This window comes from Lepisma saccharinum, chromosome 21 (genome assembly GCF_977018435.1).
Source record: "Lepisma saccharinum chromosome 21, izLepSacc3.1, whole genome shotgun sequence".
NCBI lineage: Eukaryota > Metazoa > Arthropoda > Insecta > Zygentoma > Lepismatidae > Lepisma > Lepisma saccharinum.
Genome location: NC_139249.1, coordinates 38,362,509 through 38,382,072, shown reverse-complemented (window position 1 = coordinate 38,382,072; position 19,564 = coordinate 38,362,509). Strand labels below are relative to the sequence as shown.

Genomic DNA, 19,564 nt, shown 5'->3' with positions numbered 1-19,564 from the left:
AAGTTACCTTCTGCAGGGCTCGAACTCAGGTTGCCCGCACGCAAGTCCGACACGCTAGCCAACACTCCAAACGAGACTACACCAAACGATTTTGAAAGTAGTCCACCAAAACGAAAGTTTATTTTAAGATTGCTAATTTCCAAGGTGTAACATGCGTACCCAGGTGTGTCTTGCGTTTTCTGTACTTTTGTTATTTGAGTAGCTTTGGTGTCTCCCTAAGTTAATCACGGGAATACAGAGGAATGTCTTTTAGACGAATATGAGAAATAGACACACAGGAATAATCCACCCTCGCAATAAATCCAGAACTCAAACCTGGAACCTTCGATGCGAGGTGTGTTTCTTGTTCTAACTATATCTGTGTGTTTTCGTTAGATTCATGGTATTTCGTGAGTAGATATGAAGAAAGTAAATAAATAAGTGGGTGGAAGGGACTGGAGAATCGTAGCTACGGAACGTAGCGAGGAGCGGAGTAGAACTGACGCTTCGAAGTCGCTCCGGAGCGCTCCTTTAGTACGCTCCGCACTTCGCTCCGCACTCCGCTCCGAAACCCTGACTTTATGCACAATGGATTGGTAGAGGATCGCGGTTCATAACGTGGCCAAGGTCACCGGACCTTACTGTGCTCGGCTTTTCTTGTGGGTTTTTGTAAAGGATCAGGTGTATTCTACAAAGGTTCTAGATTTACGAGACTTACAGGAAAGAATTCGTGCTGCAATCAACAATGTGAAGCCAGAAATGCTAGAAAACGTATAGGCCGAGGTGGAATACCGAATAGACATTTCCCGCGCAACCAATGGTGAAGCGTACTAGACTTGTAAAAAAACTTTTTGAGTTTATGTTCAGTGAGTGTAAAAAGTGTTTGGACACCATTGATGGTACGTAAACAAGGGATCCGCTCAGGGTTGTGAGTAGTGGGGTTTGTACTACAACCAGCACGAGAAAGGAAGAGCACTCCTCCAGCAGCTTTGCTATACTTAAAAACTTGCTCAACATGAACATATGAGTATTTTGCTCTAGTGTAAGTGCTCTTTCTAATCCAAGATTTTTGTAAAAATGCCCTCGGGACTTTTTCAGAAAGGAAGAGCTTTTTTCATGCAGATTTGTTATACTTAAAACTTGTTCAACATGTTCATATTAGCTTTTTGATCTAGTGTAGCACCTGCCTAACCCAAGAGTTTTGTAAAAATGCTCTTCGGAAAGTATCAACTCCCCTCTCAAGCAGATTTTTGTCCATAAACTTGCCAAATTTTTGACCACACCAGAAATTAAGCAAAAACCCATACATACACACACATATTTACTTCCAGTTTAAGTTTAATTGGACCCCGGCCTCAACTTGCATATCCAATATTAAAACAATGCAATATGCAGAGAATTGCTCCGTGTTTGCGTGTTTCACCTCTGTGTCAGTGTGTGCAATTCCCGAAGACGGTAGTATTGATTTTTGGTTTGCATGTCTCCTCAGCGCCAGTACTTACAGAAATTCCCGTGTATTGCATCAGCTAGTGTTGTAAGAGTGGCTGAGGAGAACAGATGTATTGATACAGTGCTTCTCATACTTACTGGTTTAAATATTCATATTGAATAATATTTGTTGTAATCTACTCATATTTAATCAAGTTTATATTTGTCCCAGCCTGTTATACATAACAAGGTTATTGCTATTCAAAATATGCATGTTCGTGCAGAGTCAGTGTGATTCTCTTTTCCACTTGTAAGCTATTGGCTTTACAACCTGTCATAAGATAGGCATAGAGTTTTTGATTTAAAACCCAGGAAATTTTATATAAATACCAAAGCCAAAAAATATTAAGTGTATACACACATACACACATACACACATACACACATACACACACATACACACACAAAGCACAGTGCTGAACCCAACTGATCCAGTATAAAGTTTTGATTTGAATCCCGGGAAATTGTATATAATAAACAACAACAAAAATGCCGAATCAAAAATATTGTAATCAGTGCAATAAAAATATATTTAGCTCTAATTGGGCCAGACACCAAAAAATTTGTAAGCCAGACAAATACAGAACTCCCACAATAAGTTGCCCCAAATGCAATAGAAAATATAACATGGAATATTTCACATATAAGCATAAAGATACTTGCTCTGTACAGTCATCAACTCAACCATCTACATCTGGTCTGAAAAGAAAGCACGAAGCACCTGTTAATGCTGGACCTGCAAAGCAGCCACGCTATGAACCCATCCGTAGCAGTTTTGCTGGCCAACTTAGGGATTATCCGTTTGTATCAGAGCCAAGATGTGGCATTGAGAATTTTTTGAACAGTAAAAAACCTGATCTGCAGGCAATTCTTAATGCACAAAATGGCTCTTATAAGCTGTCCCTCAAATTGTTTGTACAATATAAGAAACCAAATGGCACAAAATTTACACAGCCCCACATAACAGAAACTCTACCGGTATATTCAAACGCAAATTCAGACACAATAATAAGCAGCTTGATAAATCAATTTAATATTAAACACTCCGAATTTGCTGCAAAAGAGTCCGGATGGAGCCTATGTGGTTCTCCACACAAGTTATATGTTAATATTTCTGAATTCAGCCCATTACAAGGTTCCACTTATCTGCCATTACCTGATAATATCAAAAACAAACAAGCCGTGGTTAATATAAAAAATGCCGACCTGAAATGCTTTTTGTGGTGTATATTAGCTGCTTTGTATCCAGTTTCAAGGAATCCTCAGAGAATAAGTTATTACAAACAACATGAACATCTTTTTGACGATGCAATGGAGGGTTTGGAATATCCGATGTCTGTTCAGAATATTGATAAATTTGAAAAAGGGCCAGGCACATCAACGGTAAACAATTATCTATTAATGTATTTATTTGTTCCACTGGCAATTGCTCGATAGCACCTCTCAGAATCAGTACACTTGATGATGAATCTTCTATTCCGATTGATTTGCTCTTAATTGAAGGGGATGGCACTTATCATTACACTCTGATACATAATCTTCAAGCTTTAGTGAGAACACAACTAGACAAAACTCATACAATATTCAAGTTGTGCAGAAGATGTTTAACTGTATTTGATGGTAGAAAAATGGTGAAAGGGGTTCCTGAAAAAAATGTAGAAATTGCCAAAAACAAGTTAATTGAGCATCTGAAATACTGTGGCAACCATAAACCTGTTCATATGGTGATGCCAATGCCAAGTGAAAATGCCAAATTCAAAAAATTTGAAGCCTTGTTGGAACACCCAACATTTATTGTCTATGATTTTGAATCGAACCTCAAACCTCTTGCATTCTGCAATCCAGATCCTGAAGAATCCTCGATTACACCATACCAGTTACATGAACCTTCCACCTTTTATTATATGGTTGTACAGGGTGGTGTAGCTGGTGAGCTGTGCCTATACATGGGACCAAATGCCGTCAAAGAATTTGCACAAAGAATAGAAAATGTTTGCCGTGACATAGCATCTAACATCTTATTAAAATCAAAGCCTATGTTGCCTTTAACAGAAGAACAGATTGAAGATTTCAACAATGCAGAAAAATGTCCGGTATGTGATTGTGAATTTTCAGATGCAAATATCAAGGTACATCACCATTCTCATACAGATGGTAAATTCTTAATGGCCCTGTGTAATAGCTGCAATATTCAGATCAAGAGACCAAGATTTATCCCCATATTTTGCCATGGAGCATCCAATTATGATTTTCATCATCTGATCAGGTACGAGGGGTTTGACAAGCAGAATTTAAATATTTTAGCTGAAAATGATGAAAAATATATTGCCATTACCAAGATAATTAAAGTTGATGGTGTTCCTATTCAATTAAGATTTCTTGATTCTCACAGATTTTTACCTGCTAGCCTGGCTACACTGGCCAGTCAATTACCTGATGATGACTTAAAAATTACACGTGCCTCGTTTCCAAATCAGGACCTGCAATTAATTAGGCGGAAGGGTGTGTATCCATATGACTATGTCACAGATTTTTCTAAATTTGATGAGTGTTCTTTGCCACCGCAAGAAGAGTTTTACAGCAAAATCAGAGGATCTGGAATCAGTGATGAAGATTATCACCATGCCCAGTTGGTGTGGAACGATTTAAAATGCAAGATATTTGGTGATTATCACAAGGCATATTCGAAACTTGATGGGACCCTCTTAGCTGATATATTGCAAGCATTCAGAAAATTTTCCATGCAAAATTATAGACTGGACCCAGTGTATTTTTTCAGTGCCCCGGGCCTAGCATGGTCTGCAACGTTTTTGAACACTAAAATGCAATTGGATCTGATCCACGATCAAGATACGTATCTGTTTATGGAGAAAGGTATAAGAGGAGGGATGGTGCAATGTTCCCAGAGATATGCCAGAGCAAATAACAAGCATATTATGCTGCCTGATTATGATCCAGCACGGCCATCAAATTATATACTGTATGTAGATGCCAACAACCTCTATGGTCATGCCATGATGCAAAAACTGCCATATGCAGGGCTTGAATGGGTTGAAGATTTCAATATTGAGGATCTTCAGGACTTTGATGACAGTGACTGTGGCCTCTTCTTAGAGGTTGATCTGACAATTCCTGATGATTTGCACAATAAATTTTCTGATCTGCCCCCAATTCCCGAGGTTCAGTGCTCACCTGGCTCTAAACAGAAGAAGCTCATGATGACTCTGGAGCCGAAACAGGGTTATGTCATATATTACAAAAACCTCCAGTTCCTGATGAAACATGGTGTCCAAGTGACCAAACTTGGCAAAGTCTTAAGGTTCAGGCACTCAAGATGGTTGAAACCATACATTGATACAAACACAGAGCTTCGAACATCTGCAAAAAGCGAATTTGATAAGGGCTTGTTTAAATTGTTGGTCAATTCTGTATATGGCAAAACAATTGAAAATGTCAGAAAACATACCGATGTTAAAATAATTACTGACCCCAGCCTGAGCAAAAAATTGGTTGCAAAGCCTAATTTCAATTACAGAAGAATTTATGATGAGCACATGGCACTTTTCAACATGAAGAAAACAAAGATTAAGTTTGATAAACCTATTTATGTAGGGGCTGCGATATTGGAATTGTCCAAATTACATATGTTAATATTGTATTATGATGTGTTGAAACCTTTTTATGGTGATCGTGTAAAACTGATGTACATGGATACGGATAGTTTTATTCTTGATATTCAAACAGAAGATATTTATCAAGATATATCACAGCCTGAATTGCTTGAATATTTTGATACCAGTGAATTGCCTGGCCATCTGAATATTCAACCCCACAACAAAAGGGTGCCTGGCAAGTTAAAAGATGAGACACTTGGTGATGTTATTGTGGCATTTGCTGGGTTAAGAGCCAAGGTGTACAGTTTTAAAACATGTAGTGCTGTTGTCAAAAAGGCCAAGGGTATTGGCAAAGTAGCTGTGGAAAAAGAGCTCCAATTTGAAGATTATAAAAATTGCATCAAATCCCGGAATTTAATCAGAACATCAGAAAATAGAATTCAGAGTGAAGATCACTTATTGACTAGCAATACTGTAAGAAAAGTGGCTCTGGACCCACATGATGACAAGAGATGCATTTTGTCATGTGGCATACATACTTTACCATGGGGTCATTGTGATTTGAAAAATGGTAATCAGTGCCCAATTACAGAGCATGATTTGAAATAAATAAACATGCCCATGAACTTATTTGGGTTCAAAAAACAGGCTATTATGGACCTGCCAACACCACAACCCTCTCCTGATATGCTGTCTAAACTGAGTGGCTTGTTAATTATTCATCTGAACAGCATACTTACAGAAGTTGATGATGAAACGGGCAAAATATTGTACATATTTAACAATAATTTAAATCATTACCAATTACCTGTAGGTGGTCAATTGCAATTTATTACAACTCCTGAGGGTGATGTCAAGATTTCAGTAGGGAGAAATATTTACAGAATTAAGCACTCAAACATGATTTCTGGCACTGTTTATACTGTTTCTGCTGGTGACTGCTTATATATTGAGGTCCCGGGATCATATGACAAGCTTATACCCTTTTTTATAGAATTAAGAATCAGATATTCAATAATAAATAACCACTAAAAGAAAATGCCTAATGATATATTTGGCCATACAAGACATGAAGATCACAGTGATGAGATTCTGATGCTTGATGTCAGAGTCAAGAAATTAAGAAGTGATTTACAAGCTTTACAAACCACACTCAATGCCAGTCTTCAAGTAGAAATTACAAATTTGCAATCACAATGCATGGACCCTCTTCTTAAAATTGATTCAGAACTGAAAATACTGCTTCAGAAATATACTGATCTGGCAACATTGGATAATTTTCAAAGTTTAGAAGAAGCTGTAGCAGCTCTTCAAGCCAAATTTAAGACCCAGGCCACCAATTCTGAGCAATTGAAACAGCAATTGGAAGAGCAGATAAATAATGTCCAGGCACAGCTCCAAACAATTGTCAAAAGCATAAAGTCACAAGAAGATTTTGATCTAGTGATTTCCACTTTAAAGGAACAGATTCAATCACTGGAGATACCTAATCTGGACCCTCTGAACAATGCCATAGCCGAGGTTAAAGAAAAAATTGAGACACTTGAAAATTTTATGAACAACTTGCCATCTTCTGATGCTTTGAATGCAATAACTCGGAGTGTTGCAAATATTAAGCTGCAACTTGAAACATACGAAGATTTTGGAAAAATTCAAAGTTCCATAACCTATCTTGAAGGTACAATAGCAGCAGTGCAAAATGATTTGGCAAATGTACTAGAATCCCGATTGCCTGGGATTGTAGATACCCTTGTTAGTGTCCAGCAACAAATCACAAAGCTTGAAAACCTCAACACTGAATCTGAACTATCTCATTTTCATCACTTGATAGATGATATCCAAACAAAACTTGAAATTTTACAGCAATCCACACCCTCTCAGGCAGATATAGCCCTGCTCCAAAATGCTATGCAAAATGTGGCTGATGCTTCTGAATTAAACAATGTGAAATTGGCACTTGAATTTTTGCAAAATACAGTATCAAATCTCCCTACATCACAGGAACTTAAAAATATAAAGAGGGCAGTGAATCGCATATTGAAATCAGAAGATATCAAGAATATCCAGACAGAGATCAAACAACTCACACAGACAGTAGCCACTCTACCAACCAATCAACATATTAATGAACTGCATGCCCTGTTTGAGGATATCAGAAGGCAAATCCATGATCTTACTGCTCAAAATTCAAAATTGGCAGTTGTTGAAAATTTGCAACAAATTGTAGCTAATATCAAGCAACAGCTAGGGACCATGGAATCCAATCAAGCAAATGCTCTGTCTGTTTTTGCCACCCAGCTTCAAGAAATTGTGCAACAATACAAGAAACTTATTGTGGACATAAAAATCAAGCCAGGCCATGATGATGTTGTTAGGACCATCAATGAGCACCTTGAATCTGTAACAAGCAGATTGCTCACAGCAGAAAAGGAAATAACAGGCATAATCGAGAATCCAAAACATTCAGTAATTCTTGAATTGTACAGCATCCCCAACAAAGAATATGATTCTCCATTTACACCAGGTGGCAAAATATATATGCTGTCCCCTGCACAGTTTTATTACCAGTTTTTTGTTGGGGGCACATTGAGACCAATCAAGATCAAATATTGGCATCAACCACAGGCACACCACTACCCTACCTTATCAATAACAAATGCTGATAACAAAGTGAAAATCACCAGTGTAGAGTTAGAGGATTTTACAGATCCCAATACATTAGAAACAGCCTATACTGAAGATGATGGCACTTTGGAATTTAAAATACAAATAGGGGACAAATTATATTTAGAAAATCCTGCAGTCTCAGCTGCTGAACACCCTATAGTTGCAATATTCTTGTTTACATATTATGTCTAGACAAATTATTGTTGATGAATTACACAGACAAGCCCGACATAATTTTAAGAGACTCCCAGTAGTCACAAAGGGCATAGATGATTTATGGCAAAGCGACTTGATTGAGTTGTCAAGTGGGCAGTTGAAAAACTTAGACAAAATCAACAAGGGCTACAAGTATCTACTCACTGTAATTCAAAATTTGCCTGGGCTGTGCCACTCAAATCCAAGACTGGAAAATGTGTTACAGAAGCCTTCAGGACAATCATCAATCAGAGTGGAAGATCACCGCGCTATTTGCAAACAGATAATGGCAAAGAATTTTATAATTCAGTGTTTCAACAATTTATTAAAAGCCAGGCAATAAAACATTACTCGAGTTACAGTGACCTCAAAGCCTCAATTATAGAGAGATTCAACAGAACCTTAAAAAATCTTATGTATAAACAATTTACCCTCCAAGGTAATTATAAATGGATTAATATTCTCCCAGAACTTCTACATAAATATAACAACTCGGTCCATTCCACAATCAACATGAAACCCTCTGAAGTAACTCCATCTGATGAGCAAAAATTGATCAGGACTGTTTATTATCCTAGATACCAGACAACAACAAGAAGGGCCAAATACAGGGTGGGGGATCAAGTAAGAATCAGCAAATATAAGCACTTATTCAAGAGAGGCTTTACAAGAAACTGGAGTACAGAATTATTTACGGTAGTTCAAGTTAAACCTGGGACCCTTAACACATATATAATAAAGGATCACCGAGGAGAAATTCTCAAAGGCAGGTTCTATGAACAAGAGCTCAGCAAAACTGAACAGCCTGATACTTATCTCATAGAAAAAATCATCCGCAGAAAAGGCAACAAGTTATTTGTCAAATGGCTAGGTCATCCGGAAAACAGCTGGATCGATGCAGACAAAGTGATAATATGAGCACCTGGGATGTTATAAAAAGGCTGCCAGAACCTGAACAGCAGATTAAGAGAAATGGCAAGTTGCTGCCTGAAAATATTAGGTGTCTTATTGTTGGGCCATCTGCTTGTGGTAAAACTACACTAATGGTTGATAATTTTTTATTGGCACCCAACTGGTTAGACTGGAAAAACAGGCACTTGTATGTCTTCTCTAAGAGCTTGGAACAATTAAAATATCAGCAGCTGATGAAGCTATATGATGGATTGGATATTGCCACTTTTGAATCAGATGTTAAGCCACTCCATGAATGTCTCGATAATTCTGTTGTTGTGTTTGATGACATTATACTGGATAATCAAAACAAGGTTAGAAATTTCTTTACACAGGGGCGACGCAAAAACATTGATTGCTTCTACCTGGCACAGACTTTTTCTAAAATACCGAAGCAACTGATCCGAGACAACAGCAATTTTATATGCGTGTTTCATCAAGACCATACCAACCTCAAACACATACATGATGAATATGTAGGTGGGGACTTGAGCTACAATGATTTTTCCAAGTTTTGCAGCAAGTGCTGGAACCAGGACAGTTATGGGTTTGTCACAATTGATATGACAAGAACACCTAATACTGGAAAATACAGAAATAAAATCAACAATTTTCTAGACATTGAAACATAAATAAATAACCATGAAAAGGCCAATCATTGATGATCTTAAATTAAGAGATTATCTTGTAAAAAGATTTAAGGGATGGAAATCAGAGAACCGGGGAATTTATGAAAAACACAAACAAACAGAACAGCCTGTAATTGATGCTATTAATAATTTAGGTAAGAATATCAAAACCGTTACAGAGCAAAATCAAGATTTGATCACAGAGCTTGTACCTGTAGCTGCAAGGAACATATTAGATTACCCATTCACCCCACTTTCCAGTATTCATACACCTAGTCCTGTTGCTCCTAGAAGAATTGAGGCTAGTCAGGATCCTATTGAATTGGGTCTTCTTGCTCAAAAATATTTAACCACACCTAAAGACAACAAAGATGAGGTGTTTGGCTTATATGCTGACACAGAGCTTGATGGCAGCATCATACATAGAATTGGCAATTTCAGAGTAACATTTATGGGAGATGATATAATTGTATATTCAGAATCTCGTCTCGGAGAAAAAGGTGCTTTTGTTAAGTACACCGGCACACCTGGATTGTGGGAACTGATGACTAGGAAAAGGCCTGGCAGCTACACAGATCAGGATTATGAGGATTACAAAGAAATATTAATAAAATCAGATGCTCTATACCAGAACAATGATCCCACACAAAAAAGAGTCAAGTCGAGCAGTGGGGCAAAATACAATAATTTAATCAAGCCCATATGGTCACAGATCAAGACAGGTAGTGGAATCAAACAATACAACACCCTGCCTAAAGAATTTGTGTGGGTTGATGATGTCAGGAAACTTGTAGATAGGTTGCTGGTGATAGCTGGGGAGGAAAATGCTGGGAACCACAATTTTTACAATGAAAAGGTTGGAATTATGGACATGATAAGCACCAAATTGTCTAATTTTATAGTGAATGACCCTAAGGGGATTGGATATCTCATAAAAATTATTAATACTCTACCACCTAAATTTTGGAATATTTCTGAGGGTCGGGGGTTGGTTAATGACATTATAAACAAGCTGCCATTTGAACTACACATTCCAGGCTATCAGTATTGTGGTCCCGGCACAAAATTGGACGATAGATTAAACAGAGGTGATCCTGGTGTTAATCCCCTAGATGCTGCTTGTAGAGACCATGACATAGCATACAACACACATTCTGATCTTGACAAGAGACATGTTGCAGACAAGAAATTAGAAGAGGCTGCATTTGGCAGATTTGTAAGCAAAGATGCTTCTTTGAGTGAAAAAATAGCAGCATTGGGAACCACCATAGCTATGAGCACCAAACAAAAATTGGGGTGGGGGCTGTGAATATGTATATAATAAACCTACAATGAAGGCCAAGGGTGTTATGTATCAAATACCTTATGCAGGTCTCAAATCTCTTAAAACTATTGACAGTCTTTTGACCAAAAAGCAGCGCAAGAAAAAAAGCTCTTGTATTGCCAAGGGCCATGGTATGAAATTATTACTTAGTACCCCCCAATTAAAAAAATTACAGCAATCAAGAAAAAAATCACATGTGGGGGGTTTCATATTTACCATCCCTGCCATCTTAGCTGCTCTCGGGGCAGTTGGGAGCTTGGCCGGGGGATCAGCCGCCATAGCAAAAACAGTAATAGATGCCAAGAAAAATAGGGCAGAATTAGATGAGCAGAGGCGCCATAACCTGGCCATGGAGAAAAAAGGCAAAGGTGTTAAGAATAAGTTTAAAAAAAACAAGAGCCGCTTACAAACCAAGATATTGAAGCTTTAATCAAGCCACTGGGCATCAAAAATTTTAGAGGTGTGTACATGTCTGATTCTTTACCGGAACAACCACTCAACAAAGAGTGTGGCATAGTTAATTTGGATAAGTACAAAAATCAGGGCACTCACTGGATCTGTTATCTTAAATATTTAAAAGATGAGGCATTTGTGTTTGATTCATTTGGAGGTGTTCCTCCTGAAAATTTAATAAAATATTTAAAATCAGCTAATCTTTATTACAATAATGCCCGTATTCAAAACTTCAAAGATGTTAATTGCGGACATTTGTGTTTATCTGTTCTTAGATATATGTCTCAAATAAATAAACCATCAATTGAAGATTTTCAAAAAGCCTTGTGGTATTTAAAACATCATGGGGGTATTCCATCTCACCAGCCAAAATTCAATATTGAAACTCAAATTGCATGATGACATAGTGTATCCCAAAACAATAGCTCTCAGAGCATTTTACGGCATGTACTTGATCCCTAATATTACACACCACAACAACACAATTGCAGTTGGTAATGAAAAAATTGTCATCACTCCAGGGCAATATAATCTGTCCACTCTAAATGCTCAATTACCCAGAGGTATAGTATTAACTCAAAATTCTGTCACTCACAGAGTAGAGATTGTATCTGCTACAGAAACAGTGGATCTGGGTACTATAGGAGAGCTGTTAGGCTTTGAGAACAACACAAAACTTGAACCAGCCATCAAACACACTGCTATTAATATACCTAAATTCTTAGCCATAGAGACTCTGAATATTCACTGTAATGTGGCCGAGGGTATGATCACCAAATCAAATGGCATAGGCTCTCACAAACAAACTGGCATCATTGCAACATTCAAACCTAATTCTGAATTCATGGAGCCCATCATCTACAATCCATCCCCAACATTATATTTTCCTGTGTGCCATAACAGAATAGATAATATTGAATTGATGGTCACTAATGAAAAAGAAGAATTAGTTGATTTTGCTGGAGCCACAACAACTGCTATCATAGAGATTAACATTTAAATAAAAATACATACAATGGAAAATATTGAGAGTTATGAGCTACAATCATTCCCTCCAAACAGGAGGACATTTGCAAATTTAAATCAACCCAACACAGAAATAGAGGTGGATCTTGATGTAGGGGATGGCTTTATACACCCCCACAGAGCAGATCTATACATCAAATTTGATGTCGTAAAGCTCGATGGTACAGATTATCCGGCAAATTCAAATATAAGATTGGTAGACAATTTTGTGCCGCATCTGTTCTCTGAAATTGAGATCAGAAAGCATGGCGTTGTTATAAACAGAATAGATTATCCCGGCATTACCTCCACGGCTTTGGCCACACTAAAATTATCCAAAACCGAGGCTTCATACTACAGAATCGGTGGATTTGAAGCTGGTGAGAAGATATTATCCAAGAGTCACACTGTGTTATTCCCTATGCGCCTGTTGCCAGGATTCTTCTCAGATTACAAAGATATTATGTGGAAGGGTGGGTTAAGAATTACATTTAGAAGAGCTGCAAATGATAATAATGCTTTGATGAGGTACAGCACATTAAACTCTACAGGAGAAGCTCTGCCTAATACCCTACCTGATGCAGGCAAATGCATTATTCAGACTATGGAGTTAAGAATCCCTGTTGTTGAATATGAAGCCAGTTATGCTCTTAAATACAAAGCTGATATCCTAAAAAATCCACAGGTTCCTCTGCAATTTTACACATATCAATCTGTACAGAAGCCTGCCTCTGGTACCTATTATGAATTTGATGCTACAAATTCATTCTCCAGTATTCAGTACGACATGCCTGATTTTGTGGTGGTACTGTTTCAGACTGGAAGACACAACAATCAGGAAAAAAATTCAAGTAAATTTGATAACTGCAACATCAAGAACATATATCTTAAAAATGGCAGAAATGAGGTCTTTCCTAGAGAAAATTACAATTTAGACATGTCCAAGGATGATTTTCTCAAATTATATGAAGCTTTTTCAGCTTTCAAACGCGTCACTACTGGCAATACTGACATGTATTACACACCAGATGAGTTCAAAGCACAGAGACCCATGTTTGTAATTAACACTTCAAAAAGAAAACAAGTTGTGGTAAATGATAGAACAAACATTAAAATTATCTGTGAATTCCATGAGGCATTACCTGAGGGTACCATTTGTACTGTTATTCTCATAGGTGAAAAATCATATGTTTATGATGTAAGAAATGAGAGGGTCACAGAGCAGTTCTAGAAGATATTATCCTGTTGTACAACAACACTTTGCCGTCAGTTACCTACCATAACACCTCTGCTCGTGGCAGAAAAGCTTTTATACCTACCCTAAACACAACACATCTGGCAAAAGCTGAAATACAGAAATATTGCAAAAATTATTCTGTAAATTAAAGACTTGTGTGCAACAAGACCAAACCTACAATTCAGTTTGTACGACAAATATCTATGAAGCCAATTTCCTCAATATAATGGACGGTAAGTAATATTCCCTGAAAAAGATAGAGTGTAGATAAATGACATGTAATTTCCCTTTGAGTCCCATGATAAATTACATGTCATTTCCCTTTGAAAAAGCATAGTGCAGCAGATATAATCACTCAGGCATACGGAAAGAAGGCAATTACTCTTTGATGATAAATAACTCTCTGAAAAAGACGCAGTATAGATTATATCTACTGGCATACAGAAAGAAGGCAATTACTCTTTGATGATGAATAACTCTCTGAAAAAGACGCAGTGTAGATTATATCTGTTGGCGTAAAAGAAATATAATTTTCCCGGACAAGCAATAATATATTACTGGCTGAAACATGGGACTGATCAAAAGATTGGAAAGAACATGAAAACAATTATTTATGTTTCCATGACCTCCATTCTATTGTATTGATCAAGAAGTTTTGCCTCATAGAAATATAACAGCAGTTAATGTGATTTTATACCCAGACAACAACTATTAACTAGGCTCTATTGTATAACACTTTTACCAGGTTTTCAGATCTGGGAGTTGTATGTCAACTAGCAATAATTATTCTCAAAATCTCATGTATGGAATGCCACACATATTTCAATCTATCAGAACTCGAACCCGGAGCCCCTTGTTCACATTAACATTTTGCCATCAGGGGAGGCTTCACATTTTATGAGGACTCAAACCCAAAACCCTCCTGATTACAAGGCAATACACCACACTCTATTAGGTCTCAGAACCCAGTAGATATCAATTCAAGATTTTGACAGAAAAACACACTATAAACAATAAGATGACAAGAGAACTTGTCATAGTTGTAAGTATAACAAATCTGCATGGAAAAAAGCTCTTCCTTTCTGAAAAAGTCCCGAGGGCATTTTTACAAAAATCTTGGATTAGGAAGAGCACTTACACTAGAGCAAAATACTCATATGTTCATGTTGAGCAAGTTTTTAAGTATAGCAAAGCTGCTGGAGGAGTGCTCTTCCTTTCTCGTGCTGGTTGTAGTACAAACCCCACTACTGTTGTGGGTGCAGGTAGACGAGTGGAATGAAAACCACATTATTCTACCTCATATACTTGTTTATCTGACACAACAGGAAAATACAAAATATAAAAAATAAACCATCTATAAACAATAATAACGAAAATATCACATATTTTGAACACAAAAAGTCTTTGGACACTTGCCATTCTTGTCCATATTTTCTGCAAAAACAAAAGCATTTAATATTTTGTTGGATTTCCTTTGGCACGAATCACTGCCCGGAGCCTGTCTGGTACAGATTTAACCAGATCTGCAGTAATCTGAGGTGAAATGGCGTTCCATTCTTCCTGCAATACTAATTTTAGGTCGGATTTGCTGGATATGTTTCTTTTTCTTATCTATTTCTCTAATACACTCCATAAATTTTCTATGGGGTTCAGATCTGGGGATTGAGGGGGGGGGGTGAAGTTGTTTTGGGGTGTTTTATAACAATCACAATTTTGAATTAAGGGCCGTATGCTTAGGATCGTTGTCCTGTTGAAACAAGTAATCATTACCCAAGTTCATTTGAGCCGCACTAGTGCTCACATTATTCTTCAATATATCAATGTACATGTACTGATCCATTGTTCCCTCTATGAAATACAACTTGCCGACCCCAGCAGCACTCATACAACCCCATACTAAGAGTGAACCGCCACCGTGTTTGACAGTTGGGATTAAGTTTCGCGGCTTCAACTCTGTATTTCTTTGCCGCCATACCATATGCCTACCATCCGACCCAAATAAATTGAATTTGCTTTCGTCCGAAAAAATGACCTTGTTCCAGAAGTCTGCATCGTAATTGCGGTGATATAGGGCAAATTCGATGCGCTTCTTTCTGTTTATTGCACTAACCCAAACTGTCTTCCTTGTCAAGCGTCCATGGTAGGCATTTCGTCGGCATACATTACGAACTTTACTGGAGGAAACTTGCTTACCTCGGTCTTGAAGGCTTGCTGCCAACGTCGGAGCACTAGTTTTGGGGTCTTTTTTTGATAGTTTGCAAAAATAAACCGTTCGTCTTGCTCAGAAAGCACTCTTGGTCGTCCACTCCTCGGCTTATTTTCTACTGTTTTTCTTTCGCCAAAGCGATCTATGATCACGTGCACTGTTGATTTAGGAATGCCGGACAAACGTGATATTTCCCTTAATGATTGGCACTGATTGTGAAGCAGGATAACTTGCCGACGTTCAGAAACGGTGAACTCTCTCCTTCCGGGACCCATGTTGCACTATCGTGTTCAATGAAGCAGAGCTACTGCCGGTACTGAGACTTGCGAACTGACAGCTGTGAGCCCAGAGGTTGAAGGGGTCAGTAGTACGTGCATGGCAGTCCAGGTTTATTGATCGTGTTTCACAGAGGTCCTTTTTAATGTTATTTACTAAGTGTCCAAATACTTAATGTGCCCATAATTTGTGGCATTTTTGTTATAATTGTTCATGGATTGTTTATGTTTTGATATTTTTATTTCGTTGTTGTGCCAATAAAGAAAGAATTTGAGGTAGAACAATTAACACTTTTATCCCGCTCACCTACCATCATCCAGAACGCCAAGAGAATTCATTATTAACGTAACTACTGCAGTGTCCAAACACTTTTTTACACTCACTGTATGTATGTAAAAAGTTTTGGGCGTAAATAATAATAATTAAAGAAAATATGTATTTTCTTTTATTATACTTGTAAGCGGAACACCCAGTACTTTTTACCCTTCGTTGTGAAAGTTGCTCAAAGATAAAAATGGTAATCGGCTGGCATATAGTGATTCGGTTCTTTTCCAACATCTTTACTGCATTCTTTTGAAAATGTTGATGCTCTTAAAGTTTCTGGAGGGATTGAAGGCCATCAGCCTCCTCTGCCTACGCCAGTGTCTCCAGCTTATTACGTACATTGGGCTATTTAAAATTTAAATTTGGTTCTTAAAGATGCTGTAGAAGGTAAGCGCCAAGCGGAAAATAGCCCTGTTAGAAAAAAGTTCAGAATGTGCATAATTTTTTGGTAAGAGTATTCTGCGATGGCAAAAGTCAAAAATCTTAAATAAGAAATATATAGAAAACAACTTTCAAAACGCTCGATCCTATTAATGGGCAGGAAGATAAGAAGCTGTGTATGCTCTTAAAGAGTTTTTCTTAAAAAAGCAGGAAGCCAAATGAAAGAATTGAGGCTATTGGCCTTAATGGGAAGATTGAATCTTTCAGTTTCATTTTATTATTGATTGTTCATTGTATAGTCCTGGGGGCAGATAAATATAACTTCTAAGTCATTACAAGCAGAATCTCTTGATATTACGGGTGCACGTGAATTTTTAGGGAACGCTCTTAGAAATAACTGAGCTTTGGGGATCATTTGAATTACTTTTTGAAGTGATGAAAATATTTGTGAAATGGGATATTTCAAGTGGATTCTCTGACAAAATAATCAAAAAAATTATGAATCAATTTAACGAACTCTGTCAGGACCAAAGACTCACCAACCGAGGGAGATGGTTCAAATTATTCATATTTTACCCAATGGTAAACACAATTTGCTCTAGACAATCGTTTTAGTATCATGAAAACACTTGTAGACACACAGAAAATGATATAACTTTCTCTTTGTAATGTTCTATAGCCACTGAGCGTGGCAACGAACTAAAATATATTGCAAAAACATTTCCAAACCTTTATAAATGTTATCTTTAAACTGTAGGTCTAGTCCCGATTAGCCTTACTGTGCATAAAGTTTACTTGAAACCAAAAACTTATCAGTTAGAAGATGTTTCAAACACAAGATAAAGGTCATGAATTATGTAAAAGAGCTTGTTGATATCATAGTTAATTGATTTCCAGTTATCCTGATACAGCACTTAACAGTACTTTACTACATATAGAAAATGCTTGTGAAAATAGATCAATCTGCTAGTCTCACCACCTAGTGACAAGAGTCGCACTCTATTATATAATTATATGTGTGTGAGAGTTTGTGTGTGTATGTAAATTATATGCCTACTTCTTTAATGTGTGTACTACTGTATATGTTTGACATTTTATACTTACGCTTTCTGTTCTTCATCCTATCCTTTCGGCGAAAAATCAATTATCGAGATTCCTTCTGAAACAATTTTAAAAGAGTCTTAAGATTTGTTTGAGAATATAAAATAAAAACGTATATTATATATTACTATAGTCTAACATTATTGGTTCAATGCCCGGTGGAGGCACATAGTGGTTCGGATCCCATTTTAAGCTGTAGGTTCCGTCCCAATTAGCCCAACTCTGCATAAAGTGGACTTAAAACAAAATCTCAAACTCAAACTCTAACATTACTGTTCTTGCGAGCATAAATATAGACATATCTAACAAAACATGGCAATGCGAGACTGCAACTTCATGTAAAATGTGCAAGGGCAAATACGTGCACTCTTCTTTTGAAATATATTTTGAAACTAGTTACACTATTACCTTGGTTTACGTTGTATTGGACTAGATTATGTGAAATACGCACTTAAATTTAATAAAGGTTTGATCTCTTCTTTCCTCGGTACAAAATAGCAAACACAGCATCTGTAGAGTAGCTACTTGCCAGAATATGGGAGATACAACGTTTGCGTGCGGTTCATCCTTGCACTACTTTTGTAATATGTTGGTATTTGAAATCCGACGTTTGTTCTTATTAATGTGATTCATTGTGCAAACATATATCAAATGGTAACATCTTGATTGTACAGTATAAACCGTTCATTAACTATGTGATCAATAAAAGTAAAATGAAAGTAAACCAACCATTTAGTGAGCCAATTTCGTCAAATAACTGTACTATCTTTTCGTAAAAATGGATATTGATTGTAACTTAGTTTGGTATTAACAAGAAACAACGAATAACGGCAAACAAACACTACTTAAAGAAAGACAATAACGAGTTTCATACGGGTATTCTAATTGCTGCACAAAAATTTAACGTTTTGTTCTGAAATGTCCCAAAGCCAAAACATTTTTAAAAGAACCTATGCAATCAATACCTTGTTTGTAAGTAATAGATTATGGACGGAGAAAGTTTAGCATTAGATTAGTTCAAGATTATTAGAACTTGAACAACATCCAATTCTCCTACATAAAAGCAGAGTAGCCAGAACATTTCCCTAAATTTCACTGCTGATGATAGAGATTTCCCTTACACATTCATTAAGTAACTCGCCGATATTTTATTGTTACATATTATGTTTTAGTTTCTATGTACAAATTTCTTCTTTGCAAATAGCTGTGTGCCATGTTACACCACTCAAGTAAATATCCAAACGCGACCAAACGTCAAGAAAACGATATTACTGGAAAGTTACCACCTGGTGGCATATTCTACATTCTACCTGTGCAATCAAGCAAAGAACGCAGTAGGCAAATTGTCCATCACGTTTTTCGTTCATTTTTCTTCTTCATTCTATGTACTTTTAGGGAATGGACTTGTGCAGTGAGATTCACAAGTATTGCTTGGCAAATTGTCCATGCCTGTTTTAAGAAATGAATTTTTACATATGCTGGTGCAGAGGTTGTCACCGGGAGGCGTCTCGTGAACACATGCGGTGCATGCTGCGCATGCGTCAATTGTGGGAAAAAGGACAGCTTGCTCTGCGACGTCATTAATGAGCATTTCTACATTCTAATTTCTTCATATAGGAGAAGTATTTATTTTACACGAGAGCGCTCAACTAAGCTTATATTACATTTCTTGGATCTGAAGTGAAAGAAAGTAATAATTATTTTCCCACAATTGATGCATGCGTCACTTCAGAT

At 37.1% G+C, this 19,564-nt stretch overlaps 1 protein-coding gene across 2 annotated transcripts in view; it reads right to left on the bottom strand.

Moving 5' to 3' along the window:
• LOC146004097 (uncharacterized) overlaps nucleotides 1-18,884 on the bottom strand; it is a 45,049-nt gene extending 26,165 nt beyond the window's left edge. The window contains exons 1-2 of one of the 2 annotated variants that reach the window (XM_083142739.1): nucleotides 18,796-18,884; nucleotides 17,834-17,888 (exon numbers count right to left, since the gene is read on the bottom strand). In XM_083142739.1, coding sequence (XP_082998865.1) covers nucleotides 17,834-17,849 — 16 coding nt within the window. In that variant the 5' untranslated portion in view covers nucleotides 17,850-17,888; nucleotides 18,796-18,884. The remainder of the gene's footprint in view (nucleotides 1-17,833; nucleotides 17,889-18,795) is intronic. The other variant, XM_083142740.1, reaches the window with a different exon arrangement.
• Between the last annotated feature and the right edge of the window lie 680 nt (nucleotides 18,885-19,564).